Genomic DNA, 25,372 nt, shown 5'->3' with positions numbered 1-25,372 from the left:
CTGCAAAGAGGGTCTCTGCAACCAAAGCAGAGTGTTCCGCAATACCACCGAGCAGGTGGCAGGTAGGCAGCTCTCCAACTTTGTCTCTTTTTCTCCTTTCTAGGAACTTAAAAAAAGTATCATTACCGAGATATTTCTGGGACAGAAAAGTCAGTTGTCTTTTACAGAAATTATTAAGTGTGGACAAATACTCAAATGACCATGGCTTAAGTTCTTATTTGTAATTCAATGATAAGGGCTATTCAGAAACTAAGATCTCAAGTTGAGTATTTTACTGATTTATGCTCTCCCCCTGATTGTAGAGATAAATACATGCTCATTGTAAAAAATCTGAAAAGTATGAAGCAAGAGCAAGTCACCCACGCAAGGTTAATTGCTGGCAGATTATGCATGCCATCATAACTCTGCTGAGAACACAGGAAAATTCCAGCTATGCAAGAGCCTTTAAGAGGAGGCCGTTCCGGAATATTTCCAGCTACGTATCTAAGAGGGTCACATTTTAAGAGCAGAGGTATTAATTCTCATTTCATTACAGCTGGAGATGGAGGCTGTCTATTTAACCTGTTTAATTATGGAATATTTTCTCAAAGGTACTGCAGCCGTGTCCCACCACCCAAACAGGAACCCTAGGAGGGAGGGCAGGGGTCAAGCCTCAACTGCATTTTGTATTTTAGGCGCATGGTCCAGGGCCTGGCACACAACACGGCCGGGAAGCGCTGGCAGAGGGAAAGTGCGAATATGACTACTTAAACAGTACACCTTGGCCCTTTCCTTGCATACCCTGCACACAGATGGCCAGCCACTGAACTCTGTTCTCACCCACAACTACAGATTCCAATGCAGAGGGCCTCTGGCCTCCTGATTAGGGAGCCTGTCGCAGAGGACGTCCCCGTGTGAGGGGCCTTGCCCAGCTGTCCTTACAAAGTCATGTGGGCGGACGGCTACGCGGCTTTTCCTCATGTGGCTAACTGCTAGCACATTAATAAACACAAATCTCAACCAGAGGTGTATTAAAATAAAAAATGTAAATATTTGCAAGTTTAAGCTATCCCTGTTGATCATATACATGATGACATCAAAATCTGTCCATGATAAAACTGACAGATGAAGCCATCCAGACTAACAATGTAAAACTGGAACTTATTTATGACTCTAAAACGGCTCTCCTATGGCCGTTTGACCATGACGTTGACTATGAAGGCAGAGAATATTTTCAATTAGAACAACAATTAGAGACGGAAACAGAATTAGGACAGGAGGCTAATTCTCCAAACTTTTGTTGGTCTTCCTTTTAACTCTGTAAGCCAGATGGAAGCATGTAAACAAGTATTGTTTGGAGAGATGAAGGAAATAACACTGAGTTACCGGAGTCTTGGGCTACAGCTGTCCTCGTTGCCTTGAACCATCCATTCCACCTCCTCCACGCAGCTGAAATCCGTCCGTTTCTCCCCAGCGTCACTCTTGCCACCCGAGACCAAGCAACCCCATGGCGACCTCCCCACATCGCCTGGACTCCTTTCCAAATCTGTTGTCCAAACTACAGTCAAGATGACTTTCTTATTACACATACTTGATCATGCTGTTGTCTTGCTTAAAACCCATTAATGGCTAAATCAAGTCCAGAATCCTTCACCTAATCTACCGGGCCCCTCCCCACCTGCCTTTGCAGCCGGCCGACCACACTGGCATATGCCCTTTACTCAGGCCTAACTATTAACAGCGCCCCCTTGACTGCTGACAGTGCCTTCGTTTGGATGGCATGGTACCCAGCCACTCTTGCTCACCAGGCTCACTGCCTCCGGGAGCTGCCTCTGAGGCTGCCAGTCCTACCCATCCATGCTCTCATGCCCGATGGGCTCTGCCTTCAAAGCACCTGTCACACCTAAAATCCATAATTACTTGTGTAACTACTTTTGAGGGCCCACATCCCCACCAGACTCGCAAGTCCACGAGAGCAGGGAACTCTCCGGGTGATTGCTCACTGCTCCATCCTGGCAGCTTCACGCGGCTCCGGAGACACAGCCAGGGGACGGCATCTAGGGCGCTGACCACAAAATCCCAGGGAACGAGAGCCACAGCAGTGTGGAAGCTGAGTGTGCTTTGGCTAAAACATCAAATTATTTGTAATGAAAGCGTCTTAAAATACTCTAACACTGACTAGGGAACAAGGGGCGATCTGGTGGCAAATGCGGAAGAAGGTAAACACAGGGTCTTAACTATTTTAACTGTTCAGAGGACTCGTCAGGATGATTATGTATTTAAACATTTATTCAGTGTCTTTAATACAAAGGAGCTTCTGGAAGGAGAAATAACATTACTTGGGATCTGGGATGTGGGCGATGAAAAAGAGGGAGGAGCGGGGATGACCCCACTGCTTCTCTTCCCTTGAACAGCCCGAATGCTGGGTATCATGTAAAGATCGGTGTAGGCAGGTAAATCTTTATCGAATGACGGTAAAATGAGAGTTCCGAGAGCTATGACATAGCTCCAACTCCAAGATACATTCTGTTCTCTTGCCATGTAGGTTGTTAGAATGCTCCAGCGTGCTCTCCCTCAGGGGAAAGTGTCAGCTTCAGGTGGAGGGTTCAATGTGAATAATTAGAGCCTGAGACCAGAAAACCCCAGAAAGCATTTGAAGAAATAATTTGATCCAGTCATCCATTCACTGGACATTTACAGAGTTTCTGCTACATGGCAGGCAGTGGGATGGACACTAGGGAAATAATTAGGGCAAAGACTGCGTTGCCCCTGTCACTCTGCCCAGCCAGGAAGGAAAACAGCTGAGTACCAACCAAGTAGTTGTAACAGAGGGAAGCACAGTGTGCTGGCAGCGGGGCATGCGTGAGAAGGGCTCACCTTAGCCGGACCTGGGAGCTCGGGAAACAGTGTCTCAACAAGTAAACCTGGAAGAGCAGGAGGCGATGAACTGAGAAGGGACCTGGCCGGCCAGCAGTATGGACAAGGGGCTGGAGAGAAGCAGCCCGGCAAGCACAAGGCCTCGCGGCGCGATACTGCCAACATGAGACGGGTGGCCTGACCAGCTGAGTGGAGGGCAGAGCTGGGATGGAGAGAAGTGGATGGAACTGAGAACACTCTGGAGGTAGAAGGGCTAGGACCTGGTGACTCGGTGCTCTGCGTGAGCAGCTGGGTGGGAGGCGGTGCTGCTCCCCACAAGGCCCGACTCAGGGAGAAGACCCAACGGTTTCCTCGGACAGACTGGATGGTTTCAGGGTGCCCATCAGCCCTCCCAGGGGGAATGTCCAGGAGGCTGCTGGAGATGCAAGCTGACAGTCAGGAGTGAGAAATGGACGGAGATGAAGCTCTCAGAGCGATTGATGTGGCCCTCTGTGAATTCTGCTGCAGAGGATACCAAGGGTCAATGGACGGCTCTGGGTCGATGGACTTGGGTAGTTCAACATGTCATGCAGCGGTATGTGCCATGTCCTGCCCCAGCTGCTGGGCACAGAGCAGGAAGGCCAAGCTGTCCTCAAGGAGCTTTCATTCTAGTAGGACCAGCAGATAAGAAACAAGAAAACCCAGAAATGAATACAATTTCCAGAAGGGGTGGCAAGTGGGGACTGGTTCAGCCAGGTTTCCATGTCAGTCTCCGAGGCCAACGGGACTCTGCCTCTGCCTCTTCCTGGGCTCCTGGAGCTTGGCCACATGGCACATAGCTGAAATATCTGTCCCATTATTCCCAAGCGCTCCCTCCAGTTTTCTGAGATAGAGTGAGTTGCTGTTTCTTGCAACTAGAAGACTTAACGCGCCCCACCAGTGTTTCTGGGCTCGGCGGGATCGAAGCCTGAAGCACACAGACAGCTAAGGCCCCCTGACAGCCCGCAGGTGTGACTATCAGTAAACGCAGGGCTATTGACTAGGCCCTTACTGTCAGCCTCGGCCACAGGATTACTTCCCTCAGCAGTAAGCAGACATCCAAACACAGGTACAGTGGATCTGAGCTCCACTCCTGCTTCTCAAGGAACTTGTTATATCTGTCAGGTCACAGCATTTGTAAGGAAGAAATACCTGGGATGGGGGTAAAAGTGATCTATGTGGCACACCGATGGACTTTATTATGGAAAGCCACGGAAAACATCAAACACTTGCTCCCGCTATCTTAAATTGAAACTGCAAACTTTAATTCTCCAGCCCAAAATGACAAAATGATAACTACAACGGCTATCACCAATATGAGAAAAACGCTGACGGTATAATGTTAAGTGAAAAAAGGAGAATGTAAATATGTGCCAATATTATGATCAAAATTCTATAAAAATTTTATATGTACACGAATAGGGCCTGCTCAGTCGAAGAGGAGCATTGATGAGAAAACAATGGTCTTGTCTTTTTCTATGGGAAATTAGGATGGAAAATAATTGCAGAAAAAGAAACCCAACAATTTGTTAAAGTGGCTGCCCAGTTAGAAACTTCACTAAGGGAAAACCTAGGTACAAACTGGACTTTTAGAAAACAGTGTAGGTTATTTAGCAAATAGTACCTAAAGGCTCTCTGGGTCTTTGACAAAGATGAAATGAGCCGTTTAACTAAGTCACCAACACAAAACTCGCATGCGCACAAGATCATGCCGTGGGACAACCACACTGCCAGTGCCCAAGAAAGAGCAACGCTAAGCATCAAGTGACCCACGTGCTGTGAAGATGCCGTCCATGAGCCACGGTCAGTCTTCGGGGAACCCCTACTTTCCTCCTGCAGAAAGCCAAAGGCTGGAATTTGGAACCAAGCTCTGGATAAGCTCCTATGACAACAAAAGTTTAGAACAAAGAAAACCATTGTCTACCACTAGGCTGTTCCCCTACACCGTTCCATTTCACAAATGAGAAAACTGAGGTCCAGAAAGGAAAAGGAATGTGATGAAGACCTCAGAACAAGGCCCTGGGTAATCTCTATCAACCCCAGCTCCCAGAGGGGACAGCAAAGCCCACGATAGACCTGAATTAGAATGCAAGTTCAGATATAAAGGAGGCCTGTTTCTGCTTTGCTTTTTAAAGTAGTTCTAGTAATGCCAGTAATCCACATACTTGGTTGTAGCTAATCGGGCTACCACTTGCCCTTGGCTATTAGCCTTAAATAAGAGAAAGACCTGGCCAGAGGTCACTGATCCCCTGGATGACCTGGGAGGGGAGTGAGGCATTCTAGGTGCCCTATTCAGGAGGCTGTTCCTGAATGTGGAATCAGTCCGTCCAGAACCACAAACACCCATGACATCTGAACAGCACACACACAAGTTCTATTTCTTCTCCGTGAAACGTGCCACATTTTATACCAAAGCTACAGGTAGCCACACAGATTTGAGTTTCTGTATTTACAAAGGCATCAACTGGAGGTTATGTGTTTACTTTAACGAATGTGCATCTAATTTCCATACTTACCCAAAGCCTGGGTTTTGGAAAATTCACGATCCCAGAACTCCTCGATTTCACAGGGAAGTTGCCGTAATTGGCGTAATTCGCTTAGGAAAGCTGAGAAGAATAAGACTGAAACCCACCAGGTCTCCAGACACCACGGGCTTACCTGGAACATCGATCAATCTTTTGTAGACATTCAAGAAGGCCGCCTCAGCCTCTTTGCTTCTTTTACTCAGCGCATCAATCTGAAAGGGAATGGAAGAAAGAGAAGAAAAACAAAGAGCTCAGAATTTGTCAAGAGGTCATTTAAAAATCATTACGCATCTAGTGACTTCCCACGACAAATGGAAGTCTGATTTCTCCATGTAAATGCCAAACAGCTGGGCCTTCAACCTCTTAGAGGAAATGTCCACAAACACACGAAAGGCAGACAATTCACAGGGGCCCAGCCCTGGAGGGTGCGCGAGGCAGGGGCAGCGCCTGAGATGAAGTCTTCTCAGCACTCAGTGCCATCGCCCAACCGCACGTGGTCCTTTCACAGAGTAGAGAGCAGCGCCCTTCTCGGTCTCTCTCCTTCTTCTGTGAGTATCTGCTAAGAACTGACCGTGTCCTGGGCAGAGAGGGGCAGCTCCTACCCAAGCGCCTGTGGGCCAGGAGGGGCAACAGGTATGCAGGTAAGTAATGAAATCCCAGCTGGAAAGTGCTACGTAAGCGGGGACACAGGGACACGGAGAAAGGGACATCAAGCAGGAAAGCAGGTGATGTCTGAGCAGCGTCCTCGGAGCTGTTCACCCGGTTGGAAAGGTGAGACACATACGAAAGGGGAAGAACACACTCAGACACCCGGAGCAGAGTTCTTAAACCTGGGGGTTCACAGATCCTCTTTAAGAATTTTAGGAAAGCCAAGGACTGTCCCCTGGAAATACACACCCACACCCACGCACATGGTTCTGCATTCTATTTTAGGACAGTTACGTGTCCGCTAGTGTTCTGACCATGGAATTCACAGAATCCACGAGTGGGGCTACCGCACACCAGGGAATGTGGGGGTCTGCTGCGGGGGGAACGCGGACACATGGGAGGAGTGGTGGGCGACGAGACTGGACAATGAGGGGGTCCAATCATGCTAGGCTGTTGGTGCCCTTCGTGCAGGAAGATGACCTTCACTGTCTGGCCATAAGAGTGGAAGGACAGGAGGGGACAGGAAGGAGGCAACCGTTCAGAGGCTGTTGCCTTCGCCTGGGTGAGAAGTGTGCAGGTCAGGGGGTTGGGACTCGAGGAGAGGAGGCCCATCATGGAGATTAAGGTCCAACTAAGTCGATGTGAGGCAAGAAGAACCAGGCGAGTCAAGGATGGCGCCCAGGTTTCTAGCTCAGGCAGCAGGCGTGTGTCTGTGCTGCTGGCCAGGACCAGTTTGCTTGGTGAACTAACCCGGCCGAGCGAGTTTTCCTCCAGGGTAAAGTCTATTCATCAGAGAACGGTGACACGTGGAACTCCCGAGTGTGCTGGACACACATCCAAAGAGCCTCCGAATGTGAGACGGACTCAGTACGCGTTTTGCTCACAGAACACACTTGCTGAGACAACAGATCCCTTTTACACATGTAGCACACAAGACGCTACATGTTCGGAAGTACGTACTGGCTCAGAAAAAGGACACTAAATTATATATTCCTCCTGTCCCCTCACAGAATTATAACTCTCCGTCTCCAATGTTATTAAAGAGGCAAAAGGATGTGGTTTAATTACAGGACCTCTCACCTGAGACAAGCCACAATTTGTTGAGGGCTCAGAGAGGTCACCCAATGAGGGCGGGAAGACCCTGACGCGGGAGCCGGGTCTCAGGAAATCTCACGCGGAGCACACACGGGTGCCATGCAAGCATTTCCACTTCACACAACGATGCTCCAAAATTGCTGTCTGAAGTCAGCTGTGTGGAACCTGACACATTTTCACCCCCCATAAAATAAGGCTGTGATTTAGGTGTCGGAGAAGTTTTTAGAATAATCCATAAGGCTACTTACATATGACAAGACAGTTCTCTATTTTTAAAATAATGTTTTTTTCTCTGATTATTACAATTCATGCTCATTGTACAATGAGAAAAATATCAAAAATAAAGGGAAGAAAATTAAAACCATACTTCTGCTATTCACTGGTAGAAGTCACCCTCTGTCTGGTCTGTAGTTCCCCTCAATTGTTTTTTCTACTTTAAAAAACATATAGTTGAATGAAATGTAGGCATACAGGGAAACTGGAGAGACAGCAGGTAGGTGTATGGTTGTCTAGGGCTGGGGACAGAGAGGATGGGGTTTGGAGGACGACAGCTAAGGGGGACACAGTTCCTTTTTGGGGTGGCGAAATGTCTTACATTGATTGTGATGATGGTTGCATAATTTCGTGACTACCGGTACAGTAAAAGTCAATGAACTACAGACTTTAAATGGGTGGATTATATGGTATGTGAGTATCTCAATATCTCAAGAAAGCTGTTAAAAACATGTATATGGATATTTGAAATCAAACCATACGTAAAATTTCATATCGTGCTTTCATAAATCTTTTACAGTATCTATTACAAATTTTGGAAAATGTCTTAGTACTTTTTCCACTGTATCTAACTACCACACATACAGATGTTTTGAGCAACAATGGACTTGGAGTTGCCTCTCCAGATGTCTGGAGCGCTCGCTGCGTGCCGGTCCCTCCCTCGCCTGAGAGTGCACGCCCACGGGGGGCACTCTGCCCAGAAAGCAGGGCAGACGCCTTGGCTGCCCTCCACCCCTCTTGATACCCACAGAGACCCTCACTTCCCAGGTATTCTGACTGACCTCACAGAGGGTGACTGTCTCGATGGTGGGCAAAGAAGGGGATCCAGCAGGCTCCTAAAATGCCACCTCCAGTCTCCTGTCTGCACTGTTGATGGGGACATGAAGGTGGGGGTTGGCAATCCACACAGCACATTTGGGGACTGGTATGGGTTGAATTGTGTCCCCCCCTCCCAAAGATGTTCAAGTCCTAACCCCCAAAACCTATGAACGTGATCTTCTTTGGAAATAGGGTCTTTGCAGGTGATCAAGTTTTTATACGATGAGATCATTAGGGTGGGCCCTAATCCAGTAGGACTTATGAAAAGGGGAAATTTAGACACTGAGACAGACCCCCAACAGGGAGACCTCTACCTGAACACGAAGGCAGAGATTGGGGTGGTGCGTCCACAAGCCGAGGACCGTCAAAGATTACCAGGAAAGCACCAGAAACCAGGGGAGGGGCCTGGACCGGGTTCTCCTTCACAGCCCTCAGAGGAATCGACCACGTGGACACCTGGATCTTGGCCGTCTGGTCTCCAGAACCGTGAGACATAAACGTCTGTTGTTTAAGTCGCTCACTTTGTGGCACTTGGTTACAGCAGCCCTAGCAAACTAATACAGGGACCATGCTTCTGAGCCCTCTTCCTGTTCCCTTTTCCACAAATGCAAGAACATTCAAACCAAGTCCTGAGAGAACCAAGTCAGGCCAATGAATTGAATTTATCTGTTAAACAACCGGACAATGAGGTTTTGTAAGAGAGGTGATAAGTACTCCACGCATGGTTGAGTTTCTCCTCGATGAGGTCCCCCGACCCGCTTGTAAAATTTCCAAACCTGGAAGAATGTGGTGATTCTGGGCATTTTGATACTTTCTATGCTTGTTCACTCTTTGGACTCCTTCCCATGGCCAGCGCCCTTGTCCAGGACCGGGCCTCGGAGTTTGAGTTTTGGCCTATTCTCTCCAGCTCCCTCTTTGTGGTGGGCTTTCCCTTGCTGGGCCCGGGACGTCCTACTTCTACGTGTCCTCTTATTTAAATGCCCTTCACTTGCATCTCTGTCGGCTGAAGACCGACCTGTGCTTTGAGGCCCAGAGTGAGCCCCACTTTCCCCAGAATGTGTGTGGGGGTGCCCTCCAGCAGGCACGGTTCTAAGTTTGGAGGGAAAAAGGTGGACCTGGAGCCAGGCTGAGCGGCCGTATCTGTACAAGGAGGTGAGAGGCTGCCTCCTGGGGATGCGTGGTCAGCCGAGCTTGTGTGAATAAAGCGCTCAGTGCGTGCACAGGGCAGGGCTCCACAACAATGAATCTGTCATGTGCAAGAGCTTTCTTCTAGGGGCCCACAGCTACAGCCCGGGAAGCGAGGCCCTGTCTGTCCCCTCGTCCTTCTGTGAGTTGGGAGGAAAGACTGTCACCCTCATCTTCATGCCCTCCACCATCCAGGCCTGCCTGCTACAGGTACGCAGGCCCGTGCGCTGCCAGCCTTTGGGATGGTGAGCCGGGGATTGGCGTGGCGGCTCCTCACACGAGGGCAAGAGACGTGTGAATGAGAAAAGGTTTGTGGTGAGGTCTGAAGGCACAGATGGTTAAAAGGATGAAGTGAAGTTAGACATTCAGCCTGAGGTAGAGATTCTGCTTGCCATCCCGACTCCCTTAAAGCCATTTTCAGAAGGGGCAAGGACAGCTGGCAGGACTGGGGCAGATCTAGGGAAATTCTGACTGCTCAGGCCCAGGCCCTGGGGAAAACCTGTTCTGCTCCAGGGATCAGCCTCCCCTCCTGCCACGCCTCGCACGCCGGCCCCACCCGGTTACTCCCTGTTCCCTGAATACATGAGCAATTTCCCCGCAGCCTGGAAGGCGCCTCCTAGGAATGTTCCTCTGATCCTGGAGGCTCCGCTGATCCATCTCCCTGCTGCAGCCACTCCCATAACCACATGGGACTGTTCCAGCCTTGCAGATAAGGCTCCCTTGGGAGATCCTAAATTCCTTGAAAGCCCAAACTATGCTTTCAACTCAGCAGCCTTTCTTCCCAAAGACTAGAACATAGTAGGTGTTCAATACATTTTCGTTGCGTGAATGAAAATTTATCTAAATTGGTCAACTGTTTTATCCACAGAAGTGAGCAAATGGTTGAGGTATCCAGTTTTAAATCTTTATGAAAATGCTTAATATGTAAAGAGTGGTTTGTTCAGTAAGCATTTGTTTCACGTGCTGCTACGATGACAGCCACTTGGCTGCAGTGAGAGCACTGGAACCATCTTCTCCGCGGCTCACGCCTGAGAGCACTCTCTCTGCAGTGAGCTACACGTCCTCACTCCAGCAAGACGCCCAGGGGCTTCTACGGCGAGTTTCCTGGACCCAACAGGTACCTTTCCAGCAACAGCACTTTATAATGCTGAGTTTGTTTTTTTTTGTAATACCGATTAAATTAAAAAAATAAATAAAGGTCTATAGAAAGGTTCTCAATCTCAGACAATCAATATTTGCTTATAGTAGGAAGGCCACGTTTGGAGACCAAGTTCATGAAAAATCATTCTTACCCTAACACAAAGAAGAGTAAGAAAGTACCCAACTGTCTGGGTGCCAACAGAGTTGTCTGTGGTGTTTTATCGAATTATTGCTCCCAATCTCTGTTCAACCTCCCTGTAGGAGGCACTGCACATCTCTACCCACAGCACGTGACTTGTGGTGTCAGGGCCCCTTCCACCTGGGTGCTTTCTCGCCCTCTGATGTCAGGTTTTCCCTCCTTTGATGCTTCAGCCTTAACAGAAGCTCCCCAGGATTTCCTGTTTGGACACTGCAGACAAGTACACAGTGGGTCTCCCTAACTGCAGCCTCTCCCTGGTGGATGACGAGTCCTTCAGTGGCCCTGGGTCATTGTCCTAGAGCCCAGAGAGAACATGTGGCGACCGTGCCTTACGGCTTCTCCTCACTCCCAAACTACATCCTTAGGCTGGAGTTCCAGAACCCTTCCCCACACGGCTCTTGCTTACGCTGCCAACTGGCCGCTCTTCACCACATCAAGCTTCGGTCCCCTTAACACCTCATGCCCCTCACGCCTCCAGGGCTTCACGCCCTATGTCCTCTGTCCAGAGTGCCTTTTCTCCAGTTCTCCCTTCATGCCTCCTTGTGGTGTCCTCTGGACTTCCCAGCCACCACTGGTCACTGTGTGACAATGACTCATGTTTGTGGGCTTCCTCTCTCTACCCCCGTACCCAGGCCTTAACTAGCCAGGAGGCTGCCTGGGAAATGTCTGAATGAATGAGAGTGGATTTCAGGCGGAGAAGGCTGCACAGGCCAAGGGATTCCTTGAAACTCACTGTTGAATTCTGCAGCATTGATTACTTTGGAAGATCAGAGCGGAGAAGGCAGTTTCCTATAATGAAAAGCTTTAAGGAAAGCTTTTACTACCCACCAGAGTGTAGTCTAGTCTCAACAGTGGGAAGTCATGGCAGCCAGGCTCTGATCTAGTTTAGCACACCACTCGTGGCAGAGCAAGGAGACTTGGCGGCAGCGACAGCAGGGGAAAGGGAAGGGAGGGCTTCGCGGCTGGAGGTGAACCCAGGTGAGGTCATCGCTAAAGTGGAGAAAAGAAGACCTCTTCACCGGCTTTAAGCGAGTACAGTAGACCCCCTATCCTCGGAGGATATGCCCCAAGGCACCCAGTGGATGCCCGAAACCAGGGATAGTACCGAAACCTATATATACTGTTTTTCCTTAACAGAATACCTATGACAGAGTTTAATTTATGAATTAAGCACAGTAAGAGATTAACAACAATAAGTAATAATAAAGTAGAACAACTATAGCAATATACTGCTATAAAAGTTATGTGAATGTGTTATTATTCAGTAAAATACGGGTAACTTGAACACAAGCACTGAGATACTGCAACAGCTGATCTGATGCCCAAGACGGCCACTGACTAACGGGAGAGAGACGCTGGACACAGCTGGGTCCATGGCCGGCTGGAGCAGGATGGTGGGAGACTTTACCATGATGCTCAGAATGGCACAAAATTTAAAACCTATAAGTTACTTATTTCTGGACTTGAACATTTAATATTTCTGGACTGTGGCTGACCTCGGGTAAGGAAACCATGGAAAGTGAAACCGCGGATAAGGGGGGACTACTGCGTTAAAAAGGCATGTGTGCAAAGTGTCTACCACTGGGCCTAGCATTTGGAGGGCACGGAACACTCTCGCTGGTGCAATGATTACTGTGAGTGCCCACACAACCTGCCTGAGCGTGGCCTCCGTCTGTGTGCACCACGGCTCCACACGTAGCTCCCAGGGAGCAGGATGCTATCCAGTGCTGCCCAGCGGGGCCTTCCCCACAGGCCACACCCAGGGTGCCTTGTCACACCAGCTGTGAGGCAGATACAGACAAAGGCCCAGGGATCACCCAAAAAGTATGAAACAGAGACTGGTCCTGATGCTAGCCGAGTGCTGTGTACTTTGAAATGGAAAGGCTCATCTTTCCAGGCTGTCGCCCAGGCCTCACCAGGCAAAGGAGCAGCAGAGCAGTGCCAGCCAGGGCCATGAGCCTGGATATGGTGTTGGAAGAGCAGGGTTGAGTCCCAGCTCCAGAATGAACTAACCTCTCTGTTCCTCAGTTTCTTTGTCTGACAAGTGGGGAGAATAAATCTTGGTTGCTGTAAATGGTGAAGGAGCCGCCATATTGGCAGTGCCACTTCTCAGATGTAAACACTTACCGGGTCACTCCGAACTGGGCCCGTAAGCAACCCCCACTCCAACCAAGGATATGACGACCCCCCAGCACAGTGCACTGAGGCTGGCCTGGGGCTGGAAGCCGTGTGGTCAGTGGAAAGAACGCGTGCTATGAAGGCACACAGACGGGTTTGCACCCAGACCCGGTGTGGGCTTGCTGAATGACCTGGAGGTGGGTTACTTAAACTCTGTACACCTTGGTTTCTTCATCGGTTTGGTGAATACCTCCCTCCTTGCTGAGATGTCGTAACATGAAATGTGAGCACCTCCCACTTTAAGTATCAGACATGGTCTGGAGTGTACAGAAACCGACTGAACATCAGGAACTTCCCCAAGAAATCCAATTCCAGCATTTTCTTTCCACTACACCACAGGTTGTCCTCCTTTGCTATCAGAAAACCAAAATGCTTAAAGTCTTGAGGGACGAAGACACTTAGACAACATTTAAGACACCACAGTGACAACAGTGCACTCAGACATAATCCACTAGCCTGCACCCCGGGAATTTATAAGCTAATGATTTAGAAATAAACACATCCCATTAACAGAATTTTCAAATCGATGTGCCCTGCTGGACTATAGGCCAATAAGGATCAGCAAGAGCCCTAGGGATATGAGAGAAGAATTTTGTCTCACTCTACCTCTGTGTGCAGAATTCTTTCAAGAGCAAAATATGATTTGAAGAGTCACCTGGAATACCAGAAGTCAACAGAGAATGACGAAGGTCCTGTCCAAAACAGACGTGTCTGCAGCTGCGGAGTTTTAATTTTAACTGAACACAGCCACGTAAAAGGAACAGATGTGGTTGCTGAAGGAAGATCACAAGAGCAGACAGAGCCCAGTAATTCTCCTCTAGCTACACGTACATTTAACGTTTGGTAAGTACTAGCCCTGCCACTGCTGTTAAGAGTTCTATGGGGAGACCAGAGAGGACCTGGTGTGCAGGGAGCCCCTCTTTGGAGTACCCTGGTCAGCTCTGGAGAGATGTGGAGAGAAGAGAGGTTGGAACGAGCACGGGAGCCCACTGCTCCCACCAGCTTTGTTTCTCAAGGTCACGTTCATGATTTGCGACACCTGGATGGATTTGAGTTAGGAAGAATCATGTGCACGACACTCCCCAAAGACAGAACCTACTGGAAATCCCTACAGTGCTCAAAGCAGGATGGACAAATCCCATGGGTAGTTTTGGTTATAAAAGCAATGCAGTATAGACCTGGCAATGACACAAAACTGTGTTTTACACACACTGATGGAAACATTCCTTAATCACCCCCACCCCCAAGGTTCCTAAGAACACTGGAGAAGTCCAGAAGAAGATGGTGCCATGAAGAATGAGTGGCAAAATGAGGATGTGAGGTCACGGAGAGAAGCTCTGTGGCAGGGATAGTGTGACAATAATAATAAAGACAATACAAACAGCAACAAGCATGTCTGCCTTGCTCTACAGTTCACAAAGCCCTTTCATGTACAACTGACATGCTGGCTGTCAAGATACATCTGAAGGGCTGTTGTGGGGAGGAAGGATTAGCTATCTTCTCTCTCCCCAGAGTACAAAAATGGAACCAACAGGTAGAAGCTACAGGAAGGCAGATCACAGCTTCACAGCAGGAAAACCTCTGTGAACAGCGGAGCACTTCAGAGGTGGAATGTGCTAGCTGCCTGTCTCACTTACTAGTTTATTCATTCCATCATTTGGTCAATACAATACTTCACAGAGTGATTAAAATGTGCCTGACGGTGTGCGGCCCTATCCAGAGCCTTCTATTTTTACTTGTAGAGGGATGGGCGGTGTAGTCCCCTCATCCCTGCACAAGTAAACCACAGCCGGACTGTAGGGAAAGCTTCCCAGATGGTGTACACCTACCTGGGATTTTTAAAACACTATTTTTTGTCAACAGATAGTATATGTATATAGTAGAAAATTTTAAAGGTATAAAAACATATACAACATTCAGCAAGGCTGCACAATACAAGATTAATACACAAATATAAATTGTCTTCCTATATATACACTAGCCATAAACCATCTGAAAGTGAAATTAAGAAATGTTCATGGATTGGAAGACTTCATATTGTTAAGATGGCAAAAGTCCCAAATTGATCGACAGAATGAATGCAATGCCTATCAAAATCCCAGATGGCTTCATTGCAGAAACCGACAAGTTGATCCTAAGATTCATATGGAAATACATGGGATCCAAAATAGCCAAAACAATCCTGAAAAAGAAAAACAAAGTTGAAGGACTCATAGCAATTTCAAAACTTAGTACAAAGCTCCATTAACCGAGACTCTGTGGCACTGGCTTAAGGACAGACATAGAGATTAGTGGAATAGAGAGTCCAGAAATAAACCCTCACGTTCTAGTTAACTGCTTTGTTTTTTCCCTTTTGTATTTTATGGTTAATTGCTTTTTGACAAGAGTAAAAACATAATTCAATGGGAGGGGCGGGGGAGAGCAATTTTTCAACAGATGATGCTGGGACAACTGGTTATCCACACGCAAAAGAACATGGATGATGCATATAGATATCACACTATCTCTAAAAATTACCTCAAAATTAATCAAAGACCAAAATGTAAAAGCTTAAACTACAAAACTCTTAAAAGGGAACACAGATATAAATCTTTGTGACCTTAGCTATGACACCAAAAGCACAAACAACCAAAGAAAAATAAATTGGATTTCACCAAATTTAAAACTTTTGTGCTTCAGAGAACACCAGAAAGAAAATGAAAAGATAATCCACAGAATGGAAGAAAATTTTTACACATCATGTATCAGATAAGGGACTAGTATCCAGACTACATAAAGATCCCTTGCAACTGAACAACTAACTGAATTAAAAAGTGGACTAAGGATTTGAACAGACATTTCTCAAAGGAGGATATACATGGCCAATAAGCCCATGAAAAGATGTTCAACATCAATGGTCATCAGGGAAATGTAAACCAAAGCCACTTTACACCCACTAAGGTGGCTATGATCAAAAAGACAGACAACGGTAAGTGTTAGAGAGGCGTTAGAGAAACTGGAACCCTCACATACACTGCGGATGCAAACGTAAAATGATGCAGCCACTTTGGAAAACAGTCTGGCAGTTCCTCAAAATGCCAGACATGGAGTCACTACATGACCCAGCAATTCGACTTCTGGGTACATACCCAAGAAAAATGAAAACATATATCTGGGCATAAAATTGTATTCGAATGTTCACATCAGGATCATTTATAATCGTCAAACGGTGGCAAAAACCCAAATGGCCATCAACTGATAATGGATAAGTAAAATGTGGCATATCTATACACTGGATTATTTGTCAGCCAAATAAAGGAATGAAGTACTGATACAGGCTACAACATCGATAAATCTTGAAAACATTACGATGTATGAAAGAAGTCAGTCACAAAAGACCACATATTATATGATTTCATTTACATAAAATGTTGGGAATGGTCAAATCCATAGAAATAGAAAGTAAGTAAATCAGTGGTTGCCAGAGTCTGGGGTGTGGTGAATGGGAGTGACTCCTAATGGGTTTGGGGTTTCTTTATGACATAATGAAGATACTCTGCAATTAGATAGTGGGGAGGGTTGTGCAACTTTGTGAATATACTAAAAACCATTTAATTGTAAAAGAAAATGCCCCCCTCCACCACCACAAGGAAAGTATACAGTGAAAAGTAGGTCTCCTTCCTAACCATGCCCACCCAGCTGCTTGGCCCACAGGAAAAGATTCTCTTGTGTATCTATCCAGAAATATTTTATGCTTTTATAAGCATCTGTATACCGACACTGTCTTCCTTTTTAGAAAACAAAACACAAGTGGTAGATTATAGATACTGTTCTGCATCTTGTGCTTTGCACACTTAAGGTGAGTTTTCAAGATGACAGATCAGCTTCTTTCGTGGTGGTGGGAGGGGCGGGGCTTTGGGGGGGAAGGGAGCCTGAGCAAAGACAGGAGGCTACTGGAACAGAAGGACCTGTTCAGAGAAATACAGATCTGCTGTGCCTGGAGCAGAGGGGCTGAGCTGGGAGGCGGGAGGCCAGAGAGCAGGCAGAGGCCTGACGGGGGAGGGAAGCTAAGCCAGGGGGCGACAGCTTCATGCAGAAAGGTACCGGGAGTCCCTGAGAATGTCAGTCAGGAGTGACGTGAGGTGATCACTGGATGGGAAGGGGACCCCACAGGAGGTTGAGAGTCCCTGAGGGGTTGGGAGTGACTGAGGTGATCACTGGATGGGAAGGGGACCCCACAGGAGGTTGAGAGTCCCTGAGGGGTTGGGAGTGACAGTCCAGGAAAGAGACAGAGGAAGTTGTGTGTTGGGAAGTGGGGAGCCAGTCAGAGTGAGGTGAGGGAAGCAGAATTCACAGGGTCTGAAGGTGGACGAGGATCCTCCCAGAGTTCTAGCCAGGGTGGCTGGGGGGCTGGTCACCACCGGAGATGGGGAATGCAGAAGTGAGAGTGTTTGGGGGTGGGTGAAGGTTTTAAGTTGTAAAAGGCCCAAAGGGAGAGCTCCAGGGGGGCCTGATCTAGGAAGACAGGCCCAGGCCTGAGCCAAAGTTTGGAACCTCGGCCCCCAAGTGGCTCAGGGAACATGGATGGAGAGATGTGCAGCGCGAGTCCCTGAAGGCTGGGGCTGATTCCGGGGGGAGCACCAGTATTTCAGAGGTCCAGCTAGAACTACCATCCAGCACTGCTTTACTGCATCCTTTTTCAGTTTTTAATTTTTAATATTTTATTTGGAGATAATTATGGATTCATGTCCAGTTGCATGATCTTCAAATATATACATACAACATCCCTACTCTGCAGGGCAGGTGTTTCATGATAAGGATGAGACAGAGAAGCCACAATGACTCATTCAAGGGCACACTGGTAAAGGAGGACGTCAGGATTCAAATCTAGATCTGTCCGGTTTCCACGCCTGTGGTTTGTCTGGCTCTCTCTGCTACTCTAAGCTGCCTCCCTGGGAAGGAGCCATCAGAGGCGGGAGGGAACACTGCAGAGGAGGCAGGGGAGCGACGGAGGAAGGAGCAGCGTGTGCCCCTCGCACGGAGTCTGCTTCCCCATCCCTAGAGGTGCCAAGCCCAGCATGGATACTAGGAAGTGCTCCCAGCCAGCAGGCCTCCGAGCCCCATGTGCCCACTACAGGACGCTGCTGTGCTCTGAGGGCAGTGGCACCAGTCTCCTGCTTTGCAAGAAAACACACACTCAGAGTTTACCCGGGGAGGATGCCAGACCCTATGTTCCCAGGTCAGATTTGCTCCCCCAAGTCCCCAAACACCAATGGTCTCAGACCTGAGGAGGAACAGGGCTGAGGGTAGGCTGTGGGGGGGGTCTGAAACAGGAGCTGGAGGGGCTCCCTGGCAGCACAGCTCTGTCCCAGGTAGGCCCCTACGCTCCTTCCCTAACAGCCCTAGAAACTGGTTTCTTTCTTTTCCATGCTCCCACTATAAGCCAGTAGGCTTCTCTCTTGTTATGCTGGAGAAGAAAGTGTAATCTCACAGGTCTCTCCCTTTTCTACTTCTGAAGCAATTTCAAGATATTTCTCAAGTTTTCAGGCTTTCAAGTCAGCTGTTGGGAGTTCAAGTCTCAGCTCTAAGGCTGATGAGCTGTGTGGCTTCAAGCAAGTGACTTGATTTCTCTGGGCCTATTTTATCCTTTTTACATGAGTGCCCATAAAGCTCTTAGGGCTGAGCTGCTGTGCGGATTAAAGGAGATGACACTGGTGAAGTTTCTGCACACAGCTGGAGCTGAAGAGACAATCTCTTTCCTCTCCCCAAAGGGCTATGCTCAGGGTCCGTCGTGTTTCAGAGAAACCTGCTCTGTCTCCATTTCCTGCTGGAGGGCTTCACACCCCCGTCCTGCCACTCCGGGACCCACAGATGGCCTGGGAGAGGGGGAAGGGTCACGGACAAGGAGCAGCCCCAAGCAGGCACGTCCCCGAGAGGGCACGTCCTGTTCCATTCCCTGGTGAGGAGAGGAGCTGGGAGGCCGCTGGCCCACCCGGCCAGGTTGCCTTCCCCTGGCTGGCAACTTAGAAGGCTCTGGAAGTTGTACTTTTACAGGGGCACAGATAAAATGGACACTGAGCCTGGGTTTTGTGTTTTTTTTTTTTTTTTTTTAAATTAGCAGTGGTCATGCCCTTTCCACGGGACAAGTGCAGTAAGTATCTGACTGAGTCCAAACCCCTGGGCTGCAGCCCATGACCCGCTCAGTCCACTTCTGATCTCGAGGGTGGTTTCGAGGCTTGTCTGTGCAGGTGGCTCGCGAGCATGTGCCTGAAAGCTACTGTGCAGTGGCCTCCTGCAGTCGGGGAACACTTGCTGGAGGTGGTGAGTATGTAGTGACGAGAGGGTGGCATTTGGCAGGACATAACGAGGCTTGAGGAAGCCAAGAGCCTGGAGGTGGGGGGCCACAGACCTCACCTCCACTCTGCACCTCAAACTCACTACCACCCTCCTGCCAGGTCATTCGGTTGGTGAAAAATGTCCCCAGCACAGGGTGGTGGGGAAGGCTGAGTGAGATCATCGAAGTGGTGATTTGTAGACATAAAATGCTGTTCAAATAATTATTAGCAGAGAGAGCAGGGTGCAGTCTGAGATAGCCTGGGGGAGAGGTGAAATGTGGACCGTCCACGTGGAAGTCACAGAACTTCTCTGGGTTCTCAGCTATTATCAGGGTCCCCGTTCTCCCTCCCCAGAGTCACGCACATGCGTTCACAGTCCTCCTTCTGACCATCTGGTCCTTGGTGTCAGTTTCATTTAAGAAATTACTGCATTAAATTGATGGAACATTAGTAAAACCTAATTAACATCCAGATTGAGTTTTTCCACGGGAAGAGAGATCTGCAGAAAATAAAATACCCTAGTAATTTAAATTCCACAGTATTCAAATAAATACTATATGACTGAACATTACAAGTTGAATAATTTTAGTCCAGGAAAAAAAATCCCTATTAGTGTCAGTCTATTCTTACAGACAAATACTACTTCTAATCCTCATTCAAATCTATTCTCCAAAACCCTCACATTTAATATGAGAGGAAAAAGAGGCACTGAGAGGTCAGCTGAGTGGGTGAAGGTCGAGGTCACGGACTTGAGGCAGTCAGGCCTCAAACCCAGGCCTGTAAATCTCGGTCCCGAGCTCCTACCTTCACAGCACAACTGACTCCTGGTATCACGTGATTCCCTGAATGGTGCAGTGGCTGCAAGCAGACAGAATAGAGCCTTTTTTATCGAGAGAATGCTTTTGATTTATACACTGGGGGTCTCCATTCATCCATCCATCCCCATCTACCCTCCTTTACCGAGGACCTGCTATGTGCCGCTTGGGGACAGAGATCCTGCTCTACTGTGAAGCTCCATGAAGCAGTGTGTGCATTAATGACTCACTGCCATACGCCAGGTCTAGGCTGGCACACAGTAAATGTTCAGTAAGTACTGAATGAAAGACTGAATGAGCAAATCCGGCCTTCCCGAAGCTTTTGGTCTGGAAGGGCAGACTGACATGAGAGTGGGACGTGACTCAGTGTGGCCAGGGTCGCAGCCTGCCATAAACACAGTAGTGGGGCAGCCAGGGGACGTGGTGGCCCCTGCCGAGGTGATCCCCATTCACTGTGGTCGCTCCTTCAGCGTGGTTCCCTCTTATAGAACCTGTTTCCTGAGCTGTCCAGGGACACAAGTGCAATGGGCGAGTCTCAGGGCTCCTCTGGGCCCTGGAACATGCCTTTGTCACGTGGGACCTCAAATTTCTTACCTGTTACCCTCTGCTCTTTAGAGTCTCAGGTCAACTCTTCCTACATATCATTTTACTAGTTGATTCTAGAGCACTTTGGGCTCACTTTCCTCCATTTCAATTCAGTTCATTTCAAGTCAACAAACATTTCCCAGGCACCGACTGTGCGCCAGGCACCAGGACACCAGAACCCTCCGGCCCGTCCACAGGGGCAGGGTCTGCTGCTGAAGCCTTGGGAGCCTGTGCTCAGGGCTGCCTGGCACGGGAGCTCCGGCACAGAGGCAACTGAAAGCCAAGGAGGGCCCACCACACGTGGGTGCACGTTGTAAACATCCAAGAATGCTAGCGATGGTTACCGAGAGGATGTTAAAAATCATTATCTGCTGAAAATATTAGATTTGCTCTGGATTGTTCATTACATACAATGGCTTAATAGGACTTTTATTGAATAGCTGCAGAGCTCTGGGCCGAAATCAATTTGCCGTACACGCGGAGTTTTGATGTATGCTGTTGACTTCCACGACACGGGGCAATTTGTAATAGCTTTGGCTCGCTGTTGTTTTCAAAGCTCCTGCTACATCACAAGCATTTATTTCTGACCACAAAATTACATTTATTCAACAGAAAGCAGCTCCAGGTCTTTAAGAGGTTAACTTCTGGAGTGCTTGGCTGCTCTCCAGCCCGTCGGAGGAGCGGCGCTGGCGCGGTGGCACCGGCGGTGGCGGCAGCGCCGGGCGGGCGGCCGTGATTAATAGACTGCTGAGTACGCCCCTTTCCACATGCACGCGGCTCGCTCCCCTGCTTCCACAGATCCTGGGCTTAGCCTCAACATATCTGACTGAAATTGAATTTGGCTTCTCTCTCAACCGTTCATTTCCTATGTTATGCAAGGTTATATCCTTTTCTGCATGAGCAGAACCAAACCAGCTGCAGCTTTGGAGAAGAAAATGTGTTTTCAATTAGGAAGCTGGCCTGAATATTGAACCACAGTCCTACTGCTCCCCTAATTGAGCCATCATGGAGCGAGTCTACAGGAAGACACCGTATCACCAGGCCTTCGGATTTTACTGTAACGTAATTAAAACACCCAGTTACCACCACAACTGCAACCACTGTCACCTCGACTACCACATGTGTGAAAAGGCCGCAGAGTCTGAAGATGGCCGTGTCGCGTGAGAAGGGAGGAAGTCACTGCCAGGAAAGAGGTCAGGACAGCAGGCTATGCTGGGGTCCTTGTGAAGCCTCCCCAGTCCGCCACCCAGAGCCTGTCGGTGTCCTCACGGTGCCCATTCTGCTCCACACTCGCCTGTCGGGGACATTGTGTCCCAAACTCGCACATGCGCTGTGGCCTCCGGGCAGGTCACTAGGCACCAGTGCCGAGCCTCGCACACAGCACTCGGCGAGTACTTACCAATGGGGGAGAAGCGAGAGGGAGACAGAAATTCAGCTGAGAATATCTTACTAAACAGCTCAGGGGGCGAAGGCGACACAAAGTCTGAGAGACGATGCAGACCCTCGAAAGGAAAAAGTGAAAAGCAAGCTGAGGCAGTCGGGAAAAGGAACGAGGGAGGCAGACTTCCAGTTAGGTCGTAAAGGATGGAAATGACTTGTACATGTGAGGAAGAGCAAAAGGTTCTAATACCGCAGGCTGTGACTTAGGAACAGGTCAGAGGCAGGAAACCACAAGGCACGTTCAGGGGACAGTAAACAGACCAGCCTGGCGGGAGTAAAAGCCAAGGACATGAGACCTGGAAATAATTTTAAACTAAATCGAAGAGCTCCTTACGTACCATCTAAGGTGCTAGAGTGTCACAGAGCCACAGAACTTGACTTAGAGGAACTGCCTTAGGAGTGGTTCCTACAGTCTGCTACGAATGAGAATCGGGGTGGACTTTGTAAAATCAGATCCTTAGATCCCACCCCAGGTCTGATGGAACAGAACTAGGAAAGGGGGGGTGCGGCGAGCTGAATTTATGGGAACACAGGTGATTCTCATGCAGCCAGCGCATCCATCTGAGGACCAGCTTGAGGAACCAGCGACCTGGTCCAGTCTCCCCTAACACCATCCTGCCCACGATACTGAATGCAGTAACCACTAAGTGCAGCCATGGTGGGGACATAAATACGTACACAAGCCTGTGCACTCGTGCACACACACACACATACGGTTCCTACCCTCTAGACTTCAGAAGCCTAAGGCTTAGTATAGGGCAAGTTAAACTGTGTTCCAATAACTAAAATGTAAAGGCAGAATGTCTTCAGGCTCAAAATCAAGACAGATACAAAGGAAGCCCTACCAGAGATGAGAAGGCCAAGTTTGTTTCTGGTGTGGTATTTGGGGATGACCTGAAGGGTCTGGCATTTGTGTCGGGCCTTGAAGACGCATGGGTAAAAGCTGACCACATCCCTGACAGGTGGTCCTCTAGCCCTTATTTGAACACTCCCAGTGACGGGAAACTCACTACCTGAGATGGCAGCTCACTTCATTTTTGAACAGCTCTAGTTGCTGGAAAAGACCACTTCTGTCTGCTGCTGACAGTCAACCCAAGTATTAGTCCACGGGCTCACACTGGATGTCAGAGCTACAGGGCTCCCTGCTGACTACTGCCATCACCCACTCGTTTTACAGATGAGCAAAGACAAGCAGAAGAGGCCGGGGAGCTGCCGGAGGTTACCAGAGAGTGCGTGGCAGCGCCTGGGCAGGCTCCCAGGTCCTCTAACTCCCTGTGAAATGTTCTTTGAAGTAAAGCACTCGGACACCCTGGCTTTATTTAGACGTGGCCTTTCGATCTGAACACTTAAATATGTTACAGCGCCAACAGATATGGACCCCAGGACATCCTTGCAACTCTCAGTAACTTTCAACTAATTCATGGAATAGTTACCCACCTTAATTCATTTCATCTATTGTTTGATTCAAGTCTGTCAAATGGCCCTGCAATGAGCCCGGGGCCTTAGCTTCCCACTGCGCTCAGAACTCTCCTTTGGACCAGAGCCTTTCACAGCAGCTTACCACTGCGGCCCACCAGGCCCACCTGCCCAGCCGCTGCTGACCTGCCTCCCTCCCTCGGGCCCCTTGGCCTTCTTTTTGGCTTCTGGTCAGCCAGCACCATCCCTCCTCAGAGCCTTAACACGTGTCCTGCTCTCCCCAGCTCTGTGCTCGGCCGGTCATCTCATCTCTCAGGTCTTACCTCAAACATCACCTCCTGGGAGGGGCCTCCTAGGACAACTGTCTTGAAGAAACTGCCCTGCTCCTCCTGCTCTGCTCCACTTTCCCATCGACTTCCCTCACAGCACTTGTCACCAGCCGACATTACTCTGTGTGTTCATTATCTGTTTTTCTTCACTAGAACATAGGCTTCAAGATGGCATGGCCCTTTAGTTGCTATTTGGCCCAGAGCTGCAAAGTCAGCTCTTAGGGTTTTACTGAAGAAAAATACGAAGGGATATGAGGAGTGAAACCCAGCACCGGAGGCAGCGTGGGGCGGGGCTCAGCGGCCCGACCGCAGCTCTGCATAGTGACGGTAGGTTACACCTACAGTGGACCCTCGGTGTAAAGGGAAGCTGCAAATAATGGCGTGGCTTCTCATGTGAGCCATGTCGGCAGGTGATACTGGGATGAAATCACAGTCTGCAGGTAGCCTGGCCCCACTCCTCCAAGGGGCGCAGATCAGGTTGCAACAAAGGGTGTGCACACAGTTAGGGATATTGGTATACACGCGGGACAAGGCATGGAGCGCCAGACCCGATACAGGAGGGGCTAGCTAGAAGGCGAGGGGAGCCCAAAGCTGTGTTTGCTAAGCACTTTACACAAAATGAACACCAATGGTCCTTATCCAAGACTGGGGAGGTTGACTGAAATGAGGGACGGAAGGTACCCTCCCTACTCCCCAAGCAACAACAGAGTGCACCAACACTGGAGAATATGGCCGGGGTGCCAGACCGCCCAGTCCTGCCATTGTCACCTGTGTGACTTTGGGTAGTTTACTTACCCTCTCTGGGCTTCGTTTCCCCATCTGTAAAATGGGCTGCTGCCTTCCCCACCCATCCAATGGACACCTACTGCATGCCACTAGGGCCAGGTACCGGGTATGCAGACATAGAGAATCTAGAGAGTGGTGGACATAATAAACTCACAAACATGGTGAGAAAAGTACCCTGAACAAAAGGACAATGTGCTACAAGAGAAAGAGTCAGAGGGCCTTGGTTTGGACTGATGGGCAGAGGGTGTGACATCTGAGCTAAGCCCTAAAGGATGAGCAAAAGAGGGCTGGGCGGGGGGCTGGGAAAAGGGGGGGAAGGGGAGGACAGCTGGGCCAGGCACACTGAAGGCTGAGAGGTCAGGGTTCTGTGTCCACTTCAAGCGCACTGGTGAGTCTGGAAGGTTTTGAGCAAGGAAGTGACTTGATCCCGGCTGATCCATGGAGGAAAGGTAGGGGTGGGGTGGGTAAGAGCTAGAACCGAGACCAGTTAGGGGACCACTGCAATGGTCTCCGTGACACACAGCAGCTTTGGACAAGCGTGCGGGTGGCAGAGATGGAAACAATCAGGCAGATCTGAGCACACTTCAGAGGAAGGATGGAGGACATGGAGGCGTAAGGTAGAGAGAAGGGTGAGCGAGACTTCCACCTGAGGCAACAGGTGTTTTGGGGAGTTACGCCTAAGAAGGGAAAGAATGGAGGAAGAGGACATTTCAGGAAGTGTGGAAGTTGGAGAAAGGAAGGTGGTTGTGAG

General features: G+C 49.0%; 1 protein-coding gene across 11 annotated transcripts in view; it reads right to left on the bottom strand.

Moving 5' to 3' along the window:
* CUX1 (cut like homeobox 1) overlaps positions 1-25,372 on the bottom strand; it is a 346,311-nt gene that overhangs the window by 152,437 nt on the left and 168,502 nt on the right. For all 11 annotated transcript variants that reach the window (XM_033111153.1, XM_033111158.1, XM_033111154.1 and 8 more), the window contains exon 4: positions 5,533-5,611. In XM_033111153.1, the coding sequence (XP_032967044.1) occupies positions 5,533-5,611 (79 nt within the window). The remainder of the gene's footprint in view (positions 1-5,532; positions 5,612-25,372) is intronic.

This window comes from Rhinolophus ferrumequinum, chromosome 7, assembly GCF_004115265.2.
Source record: "Rhinolophus ferrumequinum isolate MPI-CBG mRhiFer1 chromosome 7, mRhiFer1_v1.p, whole genome shotgun sequence".
Taxonomy (NCBI): Eukaryota; Metazoa; Chordata; class Mammalia; order Chiroptera; family Rhinolophidae; genus Rhinolophus; species Rhinolophus ferrumequinum.
The sequence above is the reverse complement of the archived record's forward strand: the minus strand, read 5'-3'. Positions and strand labels throughout refer to the sequence as shown.